The 20,104-nt window shown below is 50.3% G+C and overlaps 1 protein-coding gene across 2 annotated transcripts in view; it reads left to right on the forward strand.

The window, feature by feature from the left end:
• Window positions 1-20,104, forward strand: part of PTK2B (protein tyrosine kinase 2 beta) — a 138,248-nt gene that overhangs the window by 98,001 nt on the left and 20,143 nt on the right. For both annotated transcript variants that reach the window (XM_052644962.1, XM_052644963.1), the window contains exons 3-19: window positions 3,892-4,070; window positions 4,606-4,693; window positions 6,280-6,359; window positions 8,745-8,807; window positions 9,330-9,384; window positions 9,822-9,962; window positions 10,370-10,444; window positions 11,054-11,155; window positions 11,819-11,936; window positions 12,502-12,541; window positions 13,204-13,250; window positions 14,362-14,412; window positions 14,923-15,020; window positions 15,742-15,826; window positions 16,446-16,546; window positions 16,784-16,899; window positions 19,863-19,963. In XM_052644962.1, the coding sequence (XP_052500922.1) occupies window positions 3,892-4,070; window positions 4,606-4,693; window positions 6,280-6,359; window positions 8,745-8,807; window positions 9,330-9,384; window positions 9,822-9,962; window positions 10,370-10,444; window positions 11,054-11,155; window positions 11,819-11,936; window positions 12,502-12,541; window positions 13,204-13,250; window positions 14,362-14,412; window positions 14,923-15,020; window positions 15,742-15,826; window positions 16,446-16,546; window positions 16,784-16,899; window positions 19,863-19,963 (1,540 nt within the window). The remainder of the gene's footprint in view (window positions 1-3,891; window positions 4,071-4,605; window positions 4,694-6,279; window positions 6,360-8,744; window positions 8,808-9,329; window positions 9,385-9,821; window positions 9,963-10,369; window positions 10,445-11,053; window positions 11,156-11,818; window positions 11,937-12,501; window positions 12,542-13,203; window positions 13,251-14,361; window positions 14,413-14,922; window positions 15,021-15,741; window positions 15,827-16,445; window positions 16,547-16,783; window positions 16,900-19,862; window positions 19,964-20,104) is intronic.

Below are 20,104 nucleotides of genomic sequence, written 5' to 3' on the forward strand. Positions count from 1 at the left end.
TTATTGTGGAGCATGGGCTCTAGGGAACGAGGACTCCAATAGTTGTGACGCACAGGTTTAGTTATCCCTCTGCACATGGAATCTTCCCAGACCAGGCATTGAGCCCACGACCCCTGCATTGGCCACTGGACCACCAGGGAAGTCCTAAAGCTATGAAGTTTATACAAAAAAAAACAGGAGAATATATTCATGATTTGGAGACAGGCAAAGATTTCTTAAGATGTAAAAAGCACTGACCATAAAAGAATATTTTGGTAAATGAGACTTTATTGAAAGATACTGTTAAGGAAATAAATAATAGGCACAGTACAGATCTGGGCTTCCCTGGTAGCTCCGCTGATAAAGAATCTACCTGCAATGCAGGCGATCCTGGTTCGATTCCTGGGTCTGGAAGATCCCCTGGGGAAGGGATAAGCTACCCACTCCAGTGTTCTTGGGCTTCCCTGGAGGCTCAGATGGTAAAGAATCCACCTGCAATGTGGGAGTCCTCAGTTTGATCCCTGGGTTGGGAAGATCCCCTGGAGAAGGGAATGGCTACCTACTCCAGTATTCTGAGCTAGAGAATTTCATGGACAGAACAGTCTGCTAGCCTACAGTTCAAGGGGTCGCAGAGTCAGACATGACTGAGCGACTTTCACTTTCACTTTCTTTCACAGGAGAGATCTAGAGAAGATATTCATAAAACATATGCAGAGTACTTTTATCTAGATTGTATAAGGACCTCCTACAGTCAATACACACACACACAATGGACAACGAATTTGAACAAGTACCTCACAAAGGAAGACATATCAACTGTTATAAGCAGATGGAAGAGTGCTCAATATTGTTAGTCTTCAGGGAAATGCAAGTTAAAAACACAGTGGGATACTATGCATACACACTAAAATGTCTAATATTCCACATGGAACCACAGACTGGTTCCAAATAGGAAAAGGAGGACGTCAAGGCTGTATATTGTCACCCTGCTTATTTAACTTCTATGCAGAGTACATCATGAGAAACGCTGGGCTGGAAGAAGCACAAGCTGGAATCAAGATGGCCAGGAGAAATATCAATAACCTCAGATATGCAGATGACACCACCCTTATGGCAGAAAGTGAGGAGGAACTAAAAAGCCTCTTGATGAAAGTGAAAGAGGAGAGTGAAAAAGTTGGCTTAAAGCTCAACATTCAGAAAACAAAGATCATAGCATCCGGTCCCATCACTTCATGGCAAATAGATGGGGAAACAGTGGAAACAGTGTCAGACTTTATTTTTCTGGGCTCCAAACTCACTGCAGATGGTGACTGCAGCCATGAAATTAAAAGATGCTTACTCCTTGGAAGGAAAGTTATGACCACCCTAGATAGCATATTAAAAAACAGAGATATTACTTTGCCAACAAAGGTCTGTCTAGTCAAGGCTATGGTTTTTCCAGTAGTCATGTATGGATGTGAGAGTTGGACTGTGAAGAAAGCTGAGCGCTGAAGAATTGATGCTTTTGAACTGTGGTGTTGGAGAAGACTCTTGAGAGTCCCTTGGACTACAAGGAGAACCAACCAGTCCATTCTAAAGGAGATCAGTCCTGGGTGTTCCTTGGAACGACTGATGCTAAAGCTGAAACTCCAGTACTTTGGCCACCTCATGCGAAGAGTTGACTCATTGGAAAAGACTCTGATGCTGGGAGGGATTGGGGGCAGGAGGAAAAGGGGACGACAGTGGATAAGACGGCTGGATGGCATCACGGACTCGATGGACATGAGTCTGAGTGAACTCCGGGAGTTGGTGATGGACAGGGAGGCCTGGCGTGCTGCGATTCATGGGATCGCAAAGAGTCGAACACGACTGAGAGACTGAACTGAACTGAACTGAACTGAAAAACATTTCTAACACCAAAAGTTGAAGAGGATGTAGTGTAATGGACATCTCATATATCACAATATATATATAAAATGGAATCATTGTAGCAATCACTTATGAAGTTCATCTACCTTTGACCCAGTCATTTTTCTCCTAGGTATTTGTCCAGAGGAAATGACAACACACATACTCAAAAAGACTTGTACATTAATGCTCATGGTAATTTTATTTACAATAGCAAAAATGAGGAATAGCCCAGGTATTTAGCAACAAGAGGATGAATAATATATATGAAATGATTCCAATTATATGTAGTTCCACAACAGGCAAAGCTCAGTAAAAGTGGGAGGAAAAAATTGTTGCCTAGAACCGGAAGTAGGAATGTACCATGAAAGTTGACTGAAAAGGGGTATGAGGGAACTTTCTGGAGATCTGGAAATGTCTTAATTGATATGTGGGTTGCACAGGTGTGTTCATGTGTCAAACTGTGTAGCTAAACTCTGTGTCTTTAATATAAATTTCACTGTGAAAGAAGAACTGTAAAAATTGATGATAGTTGAGTGGTGGTTAAGTAGTAGATGCTGGTGTTATAGAAGTAAAAATGGTGAAATGTTAGTAACTGTTGAGGATGGGTGGGGTATACATGGGGATTTATTATACTAAACTACTGACTTGTGTCTTCTTCATATATATTTGAAGTTTTCACTATTCACAGGGGTCTCAGACTGGGTGGCATGTACTGCAAAGACACTCAGCAGAGATTGGTTAGTGCTTGTGAGTTTTTCACTTGCCATTAGAGTACTTTTTACTCCATCGGGAGTGGGCTTGATTGACCAATTATGTGTGGAACTCCATGAGTAACCTGAGTTACAGTGAAATCAGTGTGACTTCAGAAGTAGGCAGGACTTTATAGATGGTGGTTTTCCAGGCTGCTGTCAATAGGCCTCTTAATCCAGCTCAGGCTCCAGGCCAGGAAGCTATGGCATCAGGCTGTGAGGTGGGCTGGCTTCTGGTCAAGAAAGCAGGAATAAGGAGGGCACCTAATTTTTTGTCAACACTCTCTTTCTGGTGGCCAGGCTTCTTGTACAGAAATGGTGCCACCTAATCCCTAGTGTGAGTCTGCCCTTCTATCTTACCCTGCCCACATGTCCATGAAGCAGCTTGATCTAGTACTAGTCCTCAGAGTCCAGGGCTCAGAGTCCATATTCCAGCTTAATGCCATGAGCTGTGTGATCTCCATTAAAGTGAAGTGAAGTGAAGTGAAAGTCGCCCAGTTGTGTCTGACTCTTTGCAACCCCATGGACTATATAGTACATGGAATTCTCCAGGCCAGATTATTAGAGTGGGTAGCCTTTCCCTTCTCTGGGGGATCTTCCCAACCCAGGGATCAAACCCAGCTCTCCCGCATTGCAGGCAGATTCTTTACCAGCTGAGCCACAAGGGAAGCCCAAGAATACTGGACTGGGTAGCCTATCCCTTCTCCAGCAGATCTTTCCAGGCCAGGCATTGAACTTGGGTCTTCTGCATTGCAGATGGATTCTTTACCAACTGAGCTATCAAGGAAGCCCCTGTGGTCTCCATAACTTTCCCCATCAGCGAAATGGGAATGTAACACCTGCTCCCTTGTGTTGCACAGATTCAGTGAAATAATGTATGCACAGTTCCCAGAAATGCTTGCTGCAGATGCTTAGTAATCCTGGCTGAATTGGAAGCCATTCAGAGGGCGCTTCTTACCTGGTCAGTTATGGATTGGTTGGGTTGGAATGAAATGCATAAGCATGGAATCCATGCTCTTTGCCTCACTGCATTTTCTCCTTTGCTTCTCCTCTCAGTTCCTCCATCTCTGTCTGACTTTGCAAACTTGCTCATTCATCACATAGAGCCTACTGCATACCAAGCCTTACACTAGGTGCTAGTGAATCAGAGACAAATAAAACGTTTAAGTCAGAATCCCACCCTAGAGAATCACACTTCCAGGGGCTCTGTGAGGACTGTGGGAGCCCAGAAGGGCATACCCCTGAGTCAAGCCTCCTCTTTTCTCCTCTGTAGGAAGTCATCGCCTCCATCCTGCTGAGCGGGCGGATCGGGCCCAACATCCAGCTGGCTGACTGCTATGGGCTGAGGCTGAAGCACATGAAGTCAGACGAGATCCACTGGCTACATCCGCTGATGACAGTCGGGGAGGTGCAGGACAAGTATGAGTGTCTGCATGTGGAAGCTGAGTGGAGGTAAGAGAGGAGCTGCAGGTTCTGGAATGGGGGTGGGGGGAAATGAGGAGTGGGGAGACCCTGGAACGCCTTTCCTCAGAGCACTTACCAACGTCTGAGAATATTATAGAAAATCTGAGTGGCATATTAGGTTGGCCCTTCTGCAGCATCCAATACATGTGTTTGCTAAGACCTAATAAGGGCTCATCACACATCCGCATTCCAAGATGGATATCTAGGTGCATCCCTGGACTGGATGCTCTTGGCGCTATGGAGGAGGAGGAGCAGAAGTGCAAGGAGGGGCAGCCAAGCCAAGGGCTGGGGAGTAAAACTAAGGAGAACAGCTACCATCACGGGGAGGAGACAGAGAGTCAGAACCAGCACTGACCACTGTGGCTGGCAACGCCCCCACTCTGTCCTCTGTGGTCCTCCCCCCACCCATGGAAAAGAAGGAAAGAAGGAGCAAGTCCTGAATGGGTAGCCAGGAGCTCCGTGGCAGCCCCTGGTAGGACCAGCTTCCCTCTGTCAACCAGAGAATTTGAACTTCCTGTCCCAGGTATGACCTTCAAGTCCGCTACCTGCCAGAGGACTTCATGGAGAGTCTGAAAGAAGACAAGACCACGCTGCTTTATTTTTACCAACAGGTAAAAGTATTTTATCTTCCAGTCCCCTGGGTCCTATGACCATCCTCTCCTGGGGAGATGGAAAGACAAGGCTTGCATTTTGAAGGTCTCATTCTAGGAAAGTTCTCTCGGGGACATTCCTTGGTCCCTGGTCAGCTATCCAAACCTGCTTCCTTCACACCTGAGGGCTGAATGACCCCTCCCCATAGGCACAGGCCCTCTTGGATTTTCCTAGTGGCTATTTTCTACCCAGACGACCTGGCTGGGGAAGCAGGCAGAGCAAGTCCAAAGAGAAGGGGAGCAATCATAGCACACAGGCTCAGCTGTCTGACACACCTGGTTTCTAGCCCAGTTTTGCCACTTCTCAACCTGAAACCCCTCGGGACCTAATTTACCTGCATGAGGTTGTTTCCTCTTCTATAAAAAGGGGATGATAAGAAGAATACGCACATTACTGGGCTGCCATGAAGACCTAACTATAGTACTAGCAGTGTTCTCGTAAACCAACTCTCTGATTTGTAGTACTTGCCAATTTCCATGGTGTAAATAACCCCTGGTAGCTCAGGCAGTAAAGAATCCACCTGCAGTGCAGGAGACCTGAGTCCAGAAGATCCTCTGTAAAAGGAAATGGCAACCCACTCCAGTATTCTTAGTTGGGAAATCCCATGGACAAAGGAACCTGATGGGCTACAGTCTGTGGGGTCACAAGAGTCAAACAAAACTTAGCAACTAAACTAAATCAAATACTCCCATCTTGGCCTATTTCAAAAGACTAATATATCAAGCAGCTCACAAAATTTTGGAAAACTTAATAACTGACTTCCATGAGCTGTTTGGAGCTCACCGCACCCTTGGCTGTAGTGCCCCTGAGGTGCCCAGCACAAGACATGGCGGCAAATAAGCACTACGTGCACGAGAGCCGCCACAGCCGTTTTGTGCCTGGCCTTTGCCCCAGCCTACGTCTCCCTCCCGGTCCTCTAGAGACCGAGCCAGACTTTTCTCATATCTTGAGTGACATCCGTCACTACTTACCAACAAGGCTTTGGGTAAATTACTGTGTGCGTGTGTGCTCAGCCGCTCAGTCATGTCCGACTCTTTGCAAACCCAAGGACTGTAGTCCGCCAAGCCCCTCTTGCCTCTCCAGGCTAGAATCCTGGAGTGGGTTGCCATGCCCTCCTCCAGAGGATCTTCCCAACCCAGGGGTCAAACCCTCATCTGTGTCTCCTGCACTGCAGGAGGATTCTTTACCGCTGAACCATCGGGAAGCCAGAATAAATGACTAACTCCTCCTCCCATTTCCAGTTTCTTTATCTCCAAAGTGAGGGGTGGGAGAGGGGAACCTGAACTTCCTGCCTTGTGGACGCTTAAAAAAATGTGCTTTGAAAGTACTTCAAAAACTCGATCACGCCTGTGGGGGCACAATCAACACTACCCAGGGCACCTCCCCCTCCTGCTATGTGGTTGTGCATTTGTGGGGGGAGGGATGAGAGACCACTCAGAGGAGCAGGATGGTGTTCAAAGCCCCCTCCACCTCCTGGGGACTCTGCTCATCTCAGGGAAATGGGGAGTGAGGGCGGGAGTCTGAACCGTGGCCTTTCTCCTGCCAGCTCCGGAACGACTACATGCAGCGCTATGCCAGCAAGGTCAGCGAGGGGATGGCCCTGCAGCTGGGCTGTCTGGAGCTCAGGTAGGTGGCCTCCGGGCCACTCCAGGGAGGTTGCCTGCTCCTTCCCTCCTCCACTGGGCTCTCAGCCAGCTTGGACTCTCCTCCAAGGCAGGAATGTGAGAGCCGGAAGGGGACAAGTGGTGGCTGACAGATGGTAAGGCCCTGAGGTGCTCACTGTCTGGCCCTGGGAAGAGAGGCGCCAGCCCTCTCTCTGGTCGGTGTCCCCTGTCTGCCTTTCGCTGCCACTGTTCTTGCCTCCAGGCTCTGGCTTCTTCCTTCTACCTGCCATCCAGGTGATCCAGTAAACGTTCCTTTGAACACTAGGCAAGCTTCTGGGAGACACTCGAATGCTGGGATTCCATCTGTGTTGCTCACTGCTGTATCCCCTGCTCCAATACGTGCTAATAGATGTGTACAGAGTTAGTAAATCATCCAGCTCAGACACTCAGTCCTTTCTGACTCTGTGACCCCACAGGCTGTAGCCCACCAGGCTCCACTGTCTGTAGGATTCTCCAGGCAAGAATACTGGAGTGGGTTGCCATTTCCTCCTCCAGGAGATCTTCCCAATGCAGGGATCGAACCTGCATCTCCTGCACTACAGACTAATTCTTTACCACTGAGCCACCAAGGAAGTCCCCAAAGTTGTTTGCTTTCCCTCAACATTCTTAGAAAACCTCGGAGCACGCCTGTGAAGCACACCTTGAAAACAGGCAGTGTGACCCTGGGCTCTTCCTACAGTGCCCACTCAAGGGTCTCTCCGTCTCGAAGTCTCCCATTGCCCAGGTCCACCCCACCTACCCCTCCCTGCATGGATTGGCCATAAGGCCGTATGTATCCACCACTCTGTCAGATGCCGAGTGGTTCACATGCACTAGTCTGAAATCCATCAAATCCTTGAACTCAGGGTTGGTGCCACCTTCTCCTGGCACACGGTGAGGGCACAGTATGAATTTGTATGGCTGGGTAACCGTGAAAGATCTGAAGACCTCTTTGCTGGTGGACACATGCTGACATTTATTTTGTAGAGTTACTTAACTGCATGCAGCATGCCAATATGGTCAGTTACCTGGAAGTACATTTGCAGCTCACCCAACCCAGGGGGCGTTGCGGATGGCCATGCTGCCTTGTACAATGTGGAGTATTTGGAACATGTAGGGAAGGAGAAAAGGTGACTAAAATCATTTGAAAATCCATTAACCAGAGATAACCTCCATTAGCAGAGTAGCTCCAAGTCAGGTTTTTTCCAATGTATTTTTTTTCCTCTAAAATCGGGACCATAATTATTATTACTTATCTTGATTGACAATATGTTCAAAAATACCATTTAATAAAAACTGTTAAGGACATAGCACTACATGTTTTAAGTTTTTATGTAGATCTCTTCTATGATTTCATGCTTCAGATATTCCTCTCAGTTCCATGATTTGCGAATATTTCTCTAGCTTTTCTTCTAGTTTTAAAATAATTTCATTATTAACATTTTCCCTTTAATCTATCTAGAATAAATATTTAGAATAAAGTGTGAGATGAAGGCCTAACCATACCCTTTTCTAAACACTGTAAATTTTGTAAATTTATTGTTTATGAATCATAAGTTACTTGCCCTTCTCTGCTTATGGTATCAAAAGCATAAAACTATTGCCAGATGTGCACAAGGACACATGGGTTAAAGTAACATTGAGTTACTAATGTATGATCAGGAGTGGGACAATGTCTGCAACAGTTGAAGAAATTACTAGACACAATGATCCAAACAGGGAAGGGAAGATAAGACAAATAGTATTGGCTATTTGGTCTCCACGTAAACAATTATTATAAATAAGTAATACCTAAAAATCTCTATGAAGACATATATTTTAAGGGAAAATCATACTTAAAGAATATGTATAAAAATTTAACAGATGTCACCCCAGGTGGCAGGATTATGGATTTGTTTTATTTTCTTCTTCTGTCTCATAAATGCTAAAGTTTTTATGTGTACTATATTTTATAATTATTTGCATGCATACACATAGATTTTCAGAGGTAGCAAATGAGGGGAAAGGAAGTCACAAAGGGAACACAGAACCTAAAAGGTGGATGTCAGTGTTTCTCAGCTATAAGTCAAGTGCTGGCTGCTTTGGGTCATTTATTTTTAGAGACCACTGGTAGAACCCCTGTCCTCCTCCTCTGCCCACCAACTGCATAAGCCAGAGGTGGACACCCTGGAGTACAACTGGAGTCTTTCCTAGGGAGGAAATTTGTGGGTTTTCTAAAATTCACAGTTTTCTAAATACTGAATTTTTCACCTCTCCTTCTTTTCTCCCTCCTAGTGGTTCCCACATCCGGCAGGGGAGGGTGCTTTTGGGCCAACATGTGGGCGTTGGGTGGCCCAGCTCTGATGGCCTGTGGCTTCTCTCTCTGCAGGCGGTTCTTCAAGGACATGCCCCACAATGCACTTGACAAAAAGTCCAACTTCGAGCTCCTGGAGTAAGTCCTGGGACTGGCCCCAGCCTCTCTTCCCTTCCCCTCTCCTGCTTTGCTCTTCTTGCTCACCTCCTATACACCTCCATCCCCAGACCAGAGCCAGGCAAGACCCATCTCCCTGGTGTGCTCACCTTTCCCTGATTGGCCCAAAGTCCTGAGTTGGGGATATAGAAATTATTAATCACTCAGTCTTGTCCAATTCTTTGCAACCCCATGGATGGTAGCCCACCAGGCTCCTCTGTCCATGGAATTCTCCAGGCAAGAATACTGGAGTGGGTTGCTGCTGCTGCTGCTAAGTTGCTTCAGTCATGTCTGACTCTGTGCGACCCCGTAGACGGCAGCCCACCAGGCTCCACCGTCCCTGGGGTTCTCCAGACAAGAACACTGGAGTGGGTTACCATTTCCTTCTCCAGAGGATCTTCCTGACCCAGGGATCGAACCTGGGTCTCACGCAACGCAGGCAGTTCTTTACCATTTGAGCCACCAAAGTGAACTCAAATGTCACTTTTTCCCCCTTACTTTCAGGAAAGAAGTGGGCCTGGACCTGTTTTTCCCAAGGCAAATGCAGGAGAACTTAAAGGTGAGGAAACCAGTAGATGAAGAGCCCAGAAAGACTCCCTTCGTGTCTCCCTTATGTTGCCCAAGGAATAGATCTATAAGGGATGGAGCTGGGGACCCTTGGGCAAGCCAGGGTGTCTGCGCTGCCTTAGGCCATCTGGACCTGGGACTGCTCCATGCATCCCGTGGGCCCATCTGTGTCCGGGAATCAAGAAACCTTGCTCTAGTTCCACATCAAAAGCCACTTAGCTCTATGGCCTGAGCACCGGGGGTGCTACCACCCCTGCCTGCCTCCCAGGGCCATGGTGAGCTCCCTTGAGACCACCGTGGTGTAAGAGATCACCACTGCCCTCACGGTCTACAGAGGCCTAAGGAACTGTCCTACAGCAGTGCACAGGCCTGCGGTGAGATCCTAAGGGAAGGAATTGGGCCCCGCTCACCCCTGACCCTCTCACCCAGCCCAAGCAGTTCCGGAAGATGATCCAGCAGACGTTCCAGCAGTACGCCTCGCTCCGGGAGGAGGAGTGCGTCATGAAGTTCTTCAACACCCTCGCAGGCTTCGCCAACATTGACCAGGAGACCTATCGCTGTGAACTCATTGTAACACTGCCCTCTTTTCATTCTCCCCCTGACCCAAATCCCAAGTCTCTCCGGAGAGCAGGCCACGGCGGCAACTCAGGGTGGGGGTGGGGGTTGAGACAACCCTCCAACCTACTGCTTGTAGGTTCTGTGGCACCAGGACCTCCCCCAATATATCTGAAAATGCAACTAATGCTAAGCTACTTGCTTGCCAAAGGGAGCTGAAACCTTGGCTCCAACTCTGGGAGGAGGTGGGCAGTGCTGGCAGAGTGTTGGGAGCAGGGTGATCTGTATGGTGGGAGGTTAGGATGGAAGGAGCTGGAGGGCCCAGGAGACATGGCTTGTGTCTAGCTAGTGAACTGTTTTCAAGCCTCTGAAATACGGGCAGACAGAACAGAGGCAACAACCTGTCTCTCCTTTGATTCCAGCAAGGATGGAACATTACTGTGGACCTGGTCATTGGCCCTAAAGGCATCCGCCAGCTGACAAGTCAAGATGCAAAGGTAGAGAGAGATGGGGTGGGGAGGGGGGCAGGCCCCACCCAGCTCCAGGCAGAGTGCTCTTTCCCTTTTGGCTGCCTCCCATCCTGGCCTGTCCCATCGGTTCTTCCACACCATTGCTGACAGCAGAGAGGTTCTTGGTATCAGCAGCTGTGGGGAGGCTATTTGGGATAACGGCATGGGGAGCGTGGGCCATTACATCCCTGGGACTGTCCCTGGCACAGAGGGGGTGGGGACACGTGTGGGTAAGGTGGGGGAGGGGAAGAGGGAAGGATACTACTGTTGCTCTTCTGGCAATAGTACTTGCTCTTTCAATGGCATATGGGCTATCATGTCCCTGGGAGTCAGAACCAGGTCCAGCCCTGGCCCTACCACCAGCTTGGCATATGACCATGGACAAACCTTGACTCTTTCCAGGCTCATTTTTTCTTCTGCAAGGGGCTTGGGTAGGTGATCCTTCTAACCTGAGTGGTCTTTGATTCCCTTTTCATCCCCGCCGAGAGACTCCAATGCCTGGTTCTTCCTCGCTCCCTACCCCCACCCCATACTGATGAATCCTCATGGCCCAATCCCAGGAATGGATGGTCTGAAGGAACCCCTCCTTTCCCACAGCCCACCTGCCTGGCCGAGTTCAAGCAGATCAAGTCCATCAGGTGCCTCCCTCTGGAGGAGGGCCAGGCGGTACTGCAGCTGGGCATCGAAGGCGCTCCCCAGGTGAGCATCTCTGAGAACACTGGGCATGCCTGCTCAGGCCAGCCTGGCCAAAGGCTTCCCTGGCTGCTGAGATCTTGTTAAGTAAAGGGCACCTAGTTCTTAGACCAGGTAGCAGGATGATGTCAAACTAAGGAAAAGTATATCAGGAAGCAAAACTGTTGTTAAAAATGTCAAGAAAGAAGTTGTAGGAAGTTTGGGGGAGGGCAGGAGTAAAGTGACCAGAAATCAAGGTACAGATCAGAGGTCTAACTGTGAACAGGAAACAATGACTCAGAACCAAGACCTTGGGGACCCATGGCTTTTTGTAGGTGGGAGAACGAGAGAGACCTCAGACCACAAACAGATTGTATGCCCGTCCTTTCATCCACGTGTCCTCTGCCCCACTCCCTCCCTCTTCCCTTTTCTCCCTTTCTGTTCAAGCATACAAGGCATGCGCTGCGTGCTCAGTGACTAGAAAAAAGGAATTCCCTTCCTGGAGTGTAAGGTGGTCAGTTGGGCGGGGTGACGAGAGCGCCCCCTGGTGGCAATGGGGAATACAAGCCGAGCCCCAGAAAAGGAGCTGGTGGAGTCCAGGCAGGCCATGGTTAGAAGTCCTGCAGTCCCGTGGGGTTGACTCTAGCCAAGGCTCTGGGGTCTCATCCTTGGCTGGTCTCTTCCCTGCAGTCCTTGTCCATCAAAACCTCCTCTCTGGCAGAGGCCGAGAACATGGCTGACCTCGTAGATGGTTACTGCAGGCTGCAAGGGGAACACAAGGGCTCTCTCATCATTCGAACCAAAAAAGGTGTGTTTCCACTCGAAGGTAACCTGGCCCAACAGGCAGTGGGTGGCATACCCGAGCCAAGCCTCTGGGGAGGAGCAGGGAAAGCTAAACCATCGACGGATATGTGAATGAAGAGCGTTTCGAAGTGTGAGGAGGGGCTCCCCCAGCCCTGCGGGACACTCCCTGTGATCCCATCCCAGATGCTTGGCTACAGCCCTGGCCCCGCTGACCAAGGGTGGCACGGGGTGCTGGGGGCAACTTCGGATGGAGAGATCTTTGTCACCCTGGGAAGATCAAAGCTGTTGCCAGAACATTGCTGGTCCGTCCTGTCTGGGGATGGAATCAGAAAGCAAGGGTCAGGCTGGGACGTGTGACAGTGGCAGAGGAGGTCTGAGAGTTGCTTCTTAGTGCTAAAGGATTCCAGTTCAGGGCAACAGCCTATCCAGCTTCCACTCCGACTCTCAGGGGCTATAGAGTGGCGGGAGGGGTCTCCTTTGTGTCGGCTGGTAGAAGCAATGAGGTCCGTCATCCATCTGGGACCCTGTGTCCCTGGTTCCAGCTCCCCTTCTTCCTCTCCTCTCCCCAGATGGTGAGAAGCGGAACAGTCTGCCCCAGATCCCCACGCTGTGAGTACAACCAGCCGCAAGGGAGAACCGGCCCCGTCCTCAGCCCGTGTCTTCCTTACAAAGGCAGACCAAACAGGGAGGGGGCCTCCCCCGCCACGTTTTCCAGTTTCTGGCCCCCAGGAGAAAATGCTGGAATTCTAGCATTTCACAAGTGGTTATTTTTCACCAGTAAATTTCTCCCAGTAAATTCGTGCAGGATTATTCCTGTGTCCTAAAGCCACCTGGCACCATCTTGGGCGGGGGAGGGCGGAGGCGGGGGTGGATTGCTGCTGTCCCCTCAGGTGGCGCTAGTGGTAAACTAGCGAGACATGGGTTCAATCCCTGAGTAAGAGACATGGGTTCAGTCCCTGGGTTGGGAAGATCTCCTGGAGAAGGGCATGGCAACCCACTCCAGTACTCTTGCCTGGGGAATCCCATGGACAGAAGGGCCTGGCAGGCTACAGTCCATAGGGTCGCAGAGTTGGACACGACTGAAATGACTTAGCAAGAAAACCTCCCTCCTGTCTCCTGGTGGCCTGGGCCATGCTCCCAGCTTAGTGCCATCAGAACACGCTGCTTCTCCAGGCAGGGTGGGAGGAAGAGAGGGGGAATGAGGCTGCCCTGGGTGGGCACTGCCAGGCTGTGAGCTCACTTGGCTCCTGCCCTGTTCTCTCCTCCTGTAGAAACCTGGAGGCTCGGCAGCCCCACCTCTCAGAAAGCTGCAGCATAGGTAAGCCTGCCCACCTGCTGTCCTCTGCCTGCGCCCAGAACCTCCCTTCTGCCTGCTCTTGTGGCATCCTGAAGGATTCCCTCAAAGTTACAGAAAAATGAACTTTTCCTATGACTGCTCAATGACAGCTAAAAATATCAAAATAGCTAACATGTATTGGGCGGGGCTTCCCTTGCGTCTCAATGGTAAAGAACTGACCTGCCAATGCAAGAGACGCAAGAGACATAGGTTAGATCCCTGGGTCAGGAAGATTGCTGGAGAAGGAAATTGCAATCCACTCCAATATTCTTGCCTGGAGAATCCCAGGCAAGGCTACAGTCCATGGGGTTGAAAAGAGCTGGACACGACTTAGCAACTGAACATGAGCACAAACATGTTAGGCAGCTAGTATAGGGCACCATGTTTGTCTTGGCCAGCTCAGGCTTCATAAAAAAGCCACAGACTGGGGAGCTTAAACAACAGACAATGATTTCTGACAGCTCTGGAGGTGGCAGTCCAAGATCCAGGTGCCAGTGTGGTGGGGTCCTGGTGAGGTCTCTCTTTGTGGCTTGCAGACAGCCGCCTTCTCTGTGTCCTCGTGTGGTGCACAGATGGAGAGCTCTAGTCTCTCTTCCTCTTCTTCTAAAGACACTCATCCCACCATGGGGGCCCCACCCTCATGACTTCATCTAACCCTAATCACCTCCCAAAGACCCCTTCAAACACCACCACTCCTGGGGTCAGGGTTTCAACATATGCATTTGAGAGGACACAAGCATTCAGTTCATGACAGTGTTAAATACATAATCGATATTGTTTTCTTTAATATTTACATTCCCCAGAAATAGTCATTTCACAGAAAGGGAAGCAGATTAAAGGAGATGAACCAACTTGCCCTAAACAGCCAGGCAGCAGCAAGGAGGGATTCAGGCTGAGGACCCTGGACCCTGTGGCTACCCAGATACCTGGGGGAGACCTGTTCTCCCCTGGCTCCTCCCCAAGTCCCTCCCAGTGATGTCAGCTTAGTTCCACTGACCTGTGGCTGGCGGGGCAGGAAGAGGGCTCATACCTGGTTCCTGGTGATGCCCCCCTCAAGGCATCTTGCCCATAGGGTGTCCTCCTGTCATTTCAGAATCAGACATCTATGCTGAGATCCCTGACGAGACCCTACGAAGACCAGGAGGTAGATCCCTGACCGGCCCCCACCCCATGTCACCGCCAGGGCCGTGGGAAGTGACATCTGGGGACACATATGACATCACAGGGGGACTTTCTTTCCTTCCTGTGTCGTCTTCCATGTGTGTCTCAGCCAGGGACACAGCTGAGTGAGGCACCTGTGATTTGAAAGCAGAGATCACTGTTTTTATCCCGTCACCATTGACCCTTGGTGTGTCTGTGGTGGAGGAGTGTGCCAAGAGCATGGACATGGGACTCAGCTTTCCCAAGTCTGAGACAATGGAACCTTCTAGACTCCCTTTCCCAGCCTAGCCCCTGGTTCCTGGCTGAGGCATTGGTGAGGGAGGTCTGGTCACACCTGGGCAGGAGGGGTCGGAGCCTGGTGTTAGAGCCTCTGGATACTCAGAATCCCAGGAATATGGGCATTCAGAATCCCCAGGGACGTCGATTCTTGGATTCCCAGGGGGTGCCAACCAGTTTCTGTGGCCCAGGACCGTCTGTTTTATCACCTGTGCAGGCCCACAGTATGGCATCACCCGGGAAGATGTGGTCCTGAATCGTATTCTTGGTGAAGGCTTTTTTGGGGAGGTCTATGAAGGTGTCTACACAAATCACGTGAGTTTGTGATATGCAAGGTCTATTCTTCTGTAGAAAGAGAAAGGAGCTCAAATACTCTAGTGTTGGGGGAGGGGGTGTGCTGTGGTGTGTGGAAATTCACACATTTGGCCTTTGCAGTGTTTATGAAACACGCAGAGAGTGACGAAAACAAGACTCATTTCCCAGAAATGCTGCAATTGCAGGGATCGGAAGAGAGGCAACATCTATGGGGCATGGGATGGGGCCCAGCGGTGGGGACTGACTCTTATGGGAGAACATGAAGGGGGAAGCTCCATGTGAAGCAGTTGTGAGAAAGGGAAGGTGGGCTGCAAGGTTGCTGATGGGGCTGGACAAGTTTGCCTTTGTGTTTGTGCTTCAACCAGCCCTGGGGGAAAAGCAAAATTGTAAAAACCAACAATAAAGAGAAAAAGGCCTGGACGCCATATCTGACAGTGGCCTTGCCTGTGACCTGCACACACTCGCTAACTTTGAGCAGGTCACGTGGACCCCCAGCCTCTGTGTCCTCACCTGGACAGCCAGGGGCTCAAGAGATCCGATCTTCAATGTTCCTCCAGTCCAAATGTACCCTGATCAGGAGGAAGTGGGTGTGGAGGAGAGGAGGGGAAGAGATAGGAAGTGCAGGCTTTGCAGAGACCCAGATGTCACCTGTCTACTGGGGACGCTGGTGTGGGGAATCTCTGGACAGAACTGAGGGTCCCTGGACACACTCTTATTGCAGAAAGGGGAGATGATCAACGTGGCTGTGAAGACCTGCAAGAAAGACTGCACTCTAGATAACAAGGAGAAGTTCATGAGTGAGGCAGGTAGGTGTCCCTGGGGAGACACCAGCACAGGGGCTGGAAAAAAGCCTGGAGACTATGCAGACCGGGAAGCGGGAAGGGGTTGAAGCATCTGTGCTGGAGGTCAGGGAGGCAGTGGACAGAGCTGATATCCGTAGGGGAAACAGGCTGCACCCTTGGCTCTGGTTCCAGCCAGCAGACCTTGATTGTTGCTTTGGACCTTTGAGGCGCTGGAGCACCTATCCCTAACCCCTACTTCCTAGTCTCTGGCACCAAAACCAAACCCCTCACCCTAACCCTAACACCTAACCGCTAACCCTAACAGCTAACCCTACCCTAACCCTAAACCTAAACACTAGCCCAAACCCTAACCCTAATCCCTAACCATAACCCTAAACGCTAACCCTAACCCCTAAACCCTAACCCCAACCCCAACCCTAAACCTAATTCCTAACCCCAAACCCTAATACCTCACCCCAACCCTAATCCCTAACCCCTAAACCCTAACCCTAACTCCTAATCCCTAGCTCCTAACACTAATCCCTAACCCTAACACCTAACCACTAAGCATAACACCTAACCCCTAACCCTGCCCTAACCCTAACCTAACCCCTCACCCTAACCCTCTCACCCCCACTTGCAGTGATCATGAGGAACCTGGACCACCCACACATTGTGAAGCTGATCGGCATCATTGAAGAGGAGCCCACCTGGATCATCATGGAGCTGTACCCCTACGGGGAGGTGAGCTGGAGGGCCAAGGAGGACCCCTGTGATGACAGCTGGACTGCAGTGGAGCAACACTTGGGGAGGGGGTGGCCAGGGAGGATGCATTTGGAGCCAGGGGCCCTTAACTCCCGGCAAGGCTGTTTGGAGAGGAAGTTGCCAGATTCTCCTGCCAGCCTGGGTGTCCCCTCCCCCATCCCCCAGCTCCACACCCACGTCAGGCAGAATCCTCAGGGCATCTTCCCTTTCCTGCAGCTGGGCCACTACCTGGAGCGAAACAAGAACAGCCTGAAGGTGCTCACTCTTGTCCTGTACTCGCTGCAGATCTGCAAGGCCATGGCCTACCTGGAGAGCATCAACTGTGTCCACAGGTGGGGCTGGGGAGGGGCCTGGAGAAGGTGGGGTCAGGCGCAGACCAGGGCGGAAGGCCTGGCTTTGGTCCCGTTTAGGTGACAGCTTGAGCACCTTCTTGGGACCCATGTCCCCCTCTAAAAGTACAACAGCCAGAGGTCCCTCCCAGGATTGCCAGGAAGAGGAAATCTGAAATCAGGGGCGTCTGCCTGTAACTCAGTAGCCCACATCCCTGTGGGTGCAGGAAATCACTTCCCTGCTTGCTGCTCACTTATTCTCTGGCATTTCCATTTGGTGGCACCCAGCCTAGCAGGAGAAGGCAATGGTACCCCACTCCAGGACTCTTGCCTGGAAAATCCCATGGACGGAGGAGCCGGGTGGGCTGCAGTCCATGGGGTCGCGAAGAGTCGGACACGACTGAGCGACTTCACTTTCACTTTTCATTTTCATGCATTGGAGAAGGAAATGGCAACCCACTCCAGTGTTCTTGCCTGGAGAATCCCAGGGACGGGGGAGCCTGATGGGCTGCCATCCATGGGGTCGCACAGAGTTGGACACGACTGAAGCGACTTTAGCAGCAGCAGCAGCAGCCTAACAGGAGAGACTGGGTTCTGGCAGCTCTAGGACAATCCTGGGGTCCCGGGCCTTCCAGCCCAAGTTAGTGGCACTGCCCTGGTCTCTGACACCTCCAAGCTGCCAAGTCCAGTCCTCCGTCTGACTGTGGCCCTGGTCCCTTCTCTACCTGGCTTTGTCCCCTTCCCTGAAGGGAGGTCTCCATCATGGGGGATATGATCCTCTGGAGGAGAGAGTTCAGTTCAGTTGCTCAGTTGTGTTGAATTCTTTGCAACCCCATGGACTGCCCCACACCAGGCTTCCCTGTCCATCACCATCTCCTGGAGCTTGCTCAAATTCATGTCCATCAAGTCAGTGATGCCATCCAACCATCTCATCCTCCGCCATCCTCTTCTCCTGCTTTCCATCTTTCCCAGCGTCAGGGTCTTTTCCACTGAGTCAGTTCTTCACATCAAGTAGCCAAAGTATCAGTGTTTCATTTTCAGCATCAATCCTTCCAATTAATGTTCAGGACTGAATTCCTTGACTGATTTGATCTGCTTGCAGTCCAAGGGACTCTCAAGAGTCTTCTCCAACACCACAGTTCAAAAGCATCAGTTCTTCAGCACTCAACTCTCTTTATGGTCCAGCTCTCACACCCATACATGACTACTGGAAAAACCATAGCTTTGACTAGACGGATCTTTGTTGGCAAAGTAATGTCTTTGCTTTTCAATATTCTGTCTAGGTTGGTCATAGCTTTTCTTCCAAGGAGCAAGCATCTTTTAATTTCATGGCTGCAGTCACCACCTGCAGTGATTTTGTAGCCCAAAAAAACAAAGTCTGTCACTGTTTCCATTGTTTCCCCATCTATTTCCCATGAAGTGATGGGACCAGATGCCACGATCTTCATTTTTTGAATGTTCAGTTTTAAGCCACCTCTTTCACTCTTCTCTTTCACTTTCATCAAGGGGCTCTTTAGTTCCTCTTTGCTTTGTGCCATAAGGGTGATGTCATCTGCATATCTGAGGTAATTGATATTTCTCTCTGCAATCTTGATTCCAGCTTGTGCTTCATCCAGCTTGGCATTTTGCATAATGTACTTTGCATATAATTTAAATAAGCAGGTGAAAGTATACAGCCTTGACGTACTCCTTTCCCAATTTGGAACCAGTCTATTGTTCCATGTCAGGTTCTAACTGCTGCTTCTTGACAGATTTCTCAGGAGGCAGGTCAGGTGGTCTGGTATTCCCATCTCTTTCAGAATTTTCCACAGTTTGTTGTGATGCACGCAGTCAAAGGCTTTGGTGTAATTAATAAAGAAGTAGATGTTTTTCTGGAACTCTCTTGCTTTCTCGATGATCCAACTCAAAGCCCTGGGATGAGCAGGTGAATTCTTCAGTCCAACACCATCCCCCTCAGATACCGGGCCATATGGCTGACACTATGCGCAGCGATGTTGGGGGATGTGAATATGCATCCACTCATTCATTCACTCACTCGTGCAGCAAATATGATGGAACTCTTCCTGTGGGCCTCCAGGCAGTGTCCTAAGCTCTGGGATTAAGTCACAGTCAAAACAAACAGAAACCCCTTTCCTTGTAAAGCTCACCTTCTAGCATCTTCTAGGGTGAACAGTCATGGGGCAAAGTGGTATAATAGATTTGCATCCTTGTGTGACATTGTTGGGCTTTGAAGTCATCTTTTCAATAACAAAGACAAACAGTGGGGTGCAGAACCTGCCTGGGAGAAGCAAGAGATAGATAAGCCCGTTTGAGGTTAGAAATGATGTGGGGATTCAAGATGACTGAGTGGGTAAGGGCTCCCAGAGTGGGGGATGGAAGTGGGGTGGTGAGAGCTCAGCTCTGGGCGGCACCTCTCACCTGCCAGCTGCCAGGTGTGTTCCTCTAGCTCTCTGCCCTGTTCTCCCCCATACCAGGGGTTCCTAGGGACTCTGAGCCAGGTCCTGGCTCTCCCAAGGAGCTGTGAGCGGCTGTGGGGTCACAGAACAAGGAGAGGTTAATTGTGATCAGGAAAGTGGTCAGGCTTCCTCCCTGAAGTGTGAGCAGGGTGACGGCATCCCCAGCAGAGGGGACAATACATGCAGTGACTGGAGCAAATATGGGGAACACAAGACAGGCTTGGAGGTGGAGATGCATGAGAAGGGATGATGGGAGACAGGGCTCAGCAACGAGATGCAAGGAGGCCACCAGGGTGTGTGAGCAGCAGGGAAGACCAGCCAAGGCTCCTGCCTGAGCCAAGTTCCAGCAAGACGAGTTGTGGGGCCAGGAAGGGCTGACCCACAGAAGCTGCTTGATTCTCCTCCGGAGGCTGGGGCCCTGCAGCTCTCTTCTCCTCTGCCTCTCTGTCCATCTGTCTGTCCCCCTGAAGTGTTATGAACCACCTCTCCCTGGTCTCTGCCTCCTTCCAGGGACATTGCTGTCCGGAACATCCTGGTAGCTTCCCCGGAGTGTGTGAAGCTGGGGGACTTTGGCCTTTCCCGATACATTGAGGATGAGGAGTATTACAAAGGTGAGGTGGGGGGTGTGTTACAGCTTTGTCCCCGAAGGGCATTCCTGAAGCCAAAATCCCCCCAAAAGGTGACTATAAGGCAAGTCTAGGCCAACAGTCTCTGGAGAGTACGCTGTCTTTCTGGATAAGTCTGGATCATTC

This window comes from Budorcas taxicolor, chromosome 8, assembly GCF_023091745.1.
Source record: "Budorcas taxicolor isolate Tak-1 chromosome 8, Takin1.1, whole genome shotgun sequence".
Classification (NCBI taxonomy): domain Eukaryota; kingdom Metazoa; phylum Chordata; class Mammalia; order Artiodactyla; family Bovidae; genus Budorcas; species Budorcas taxicolor.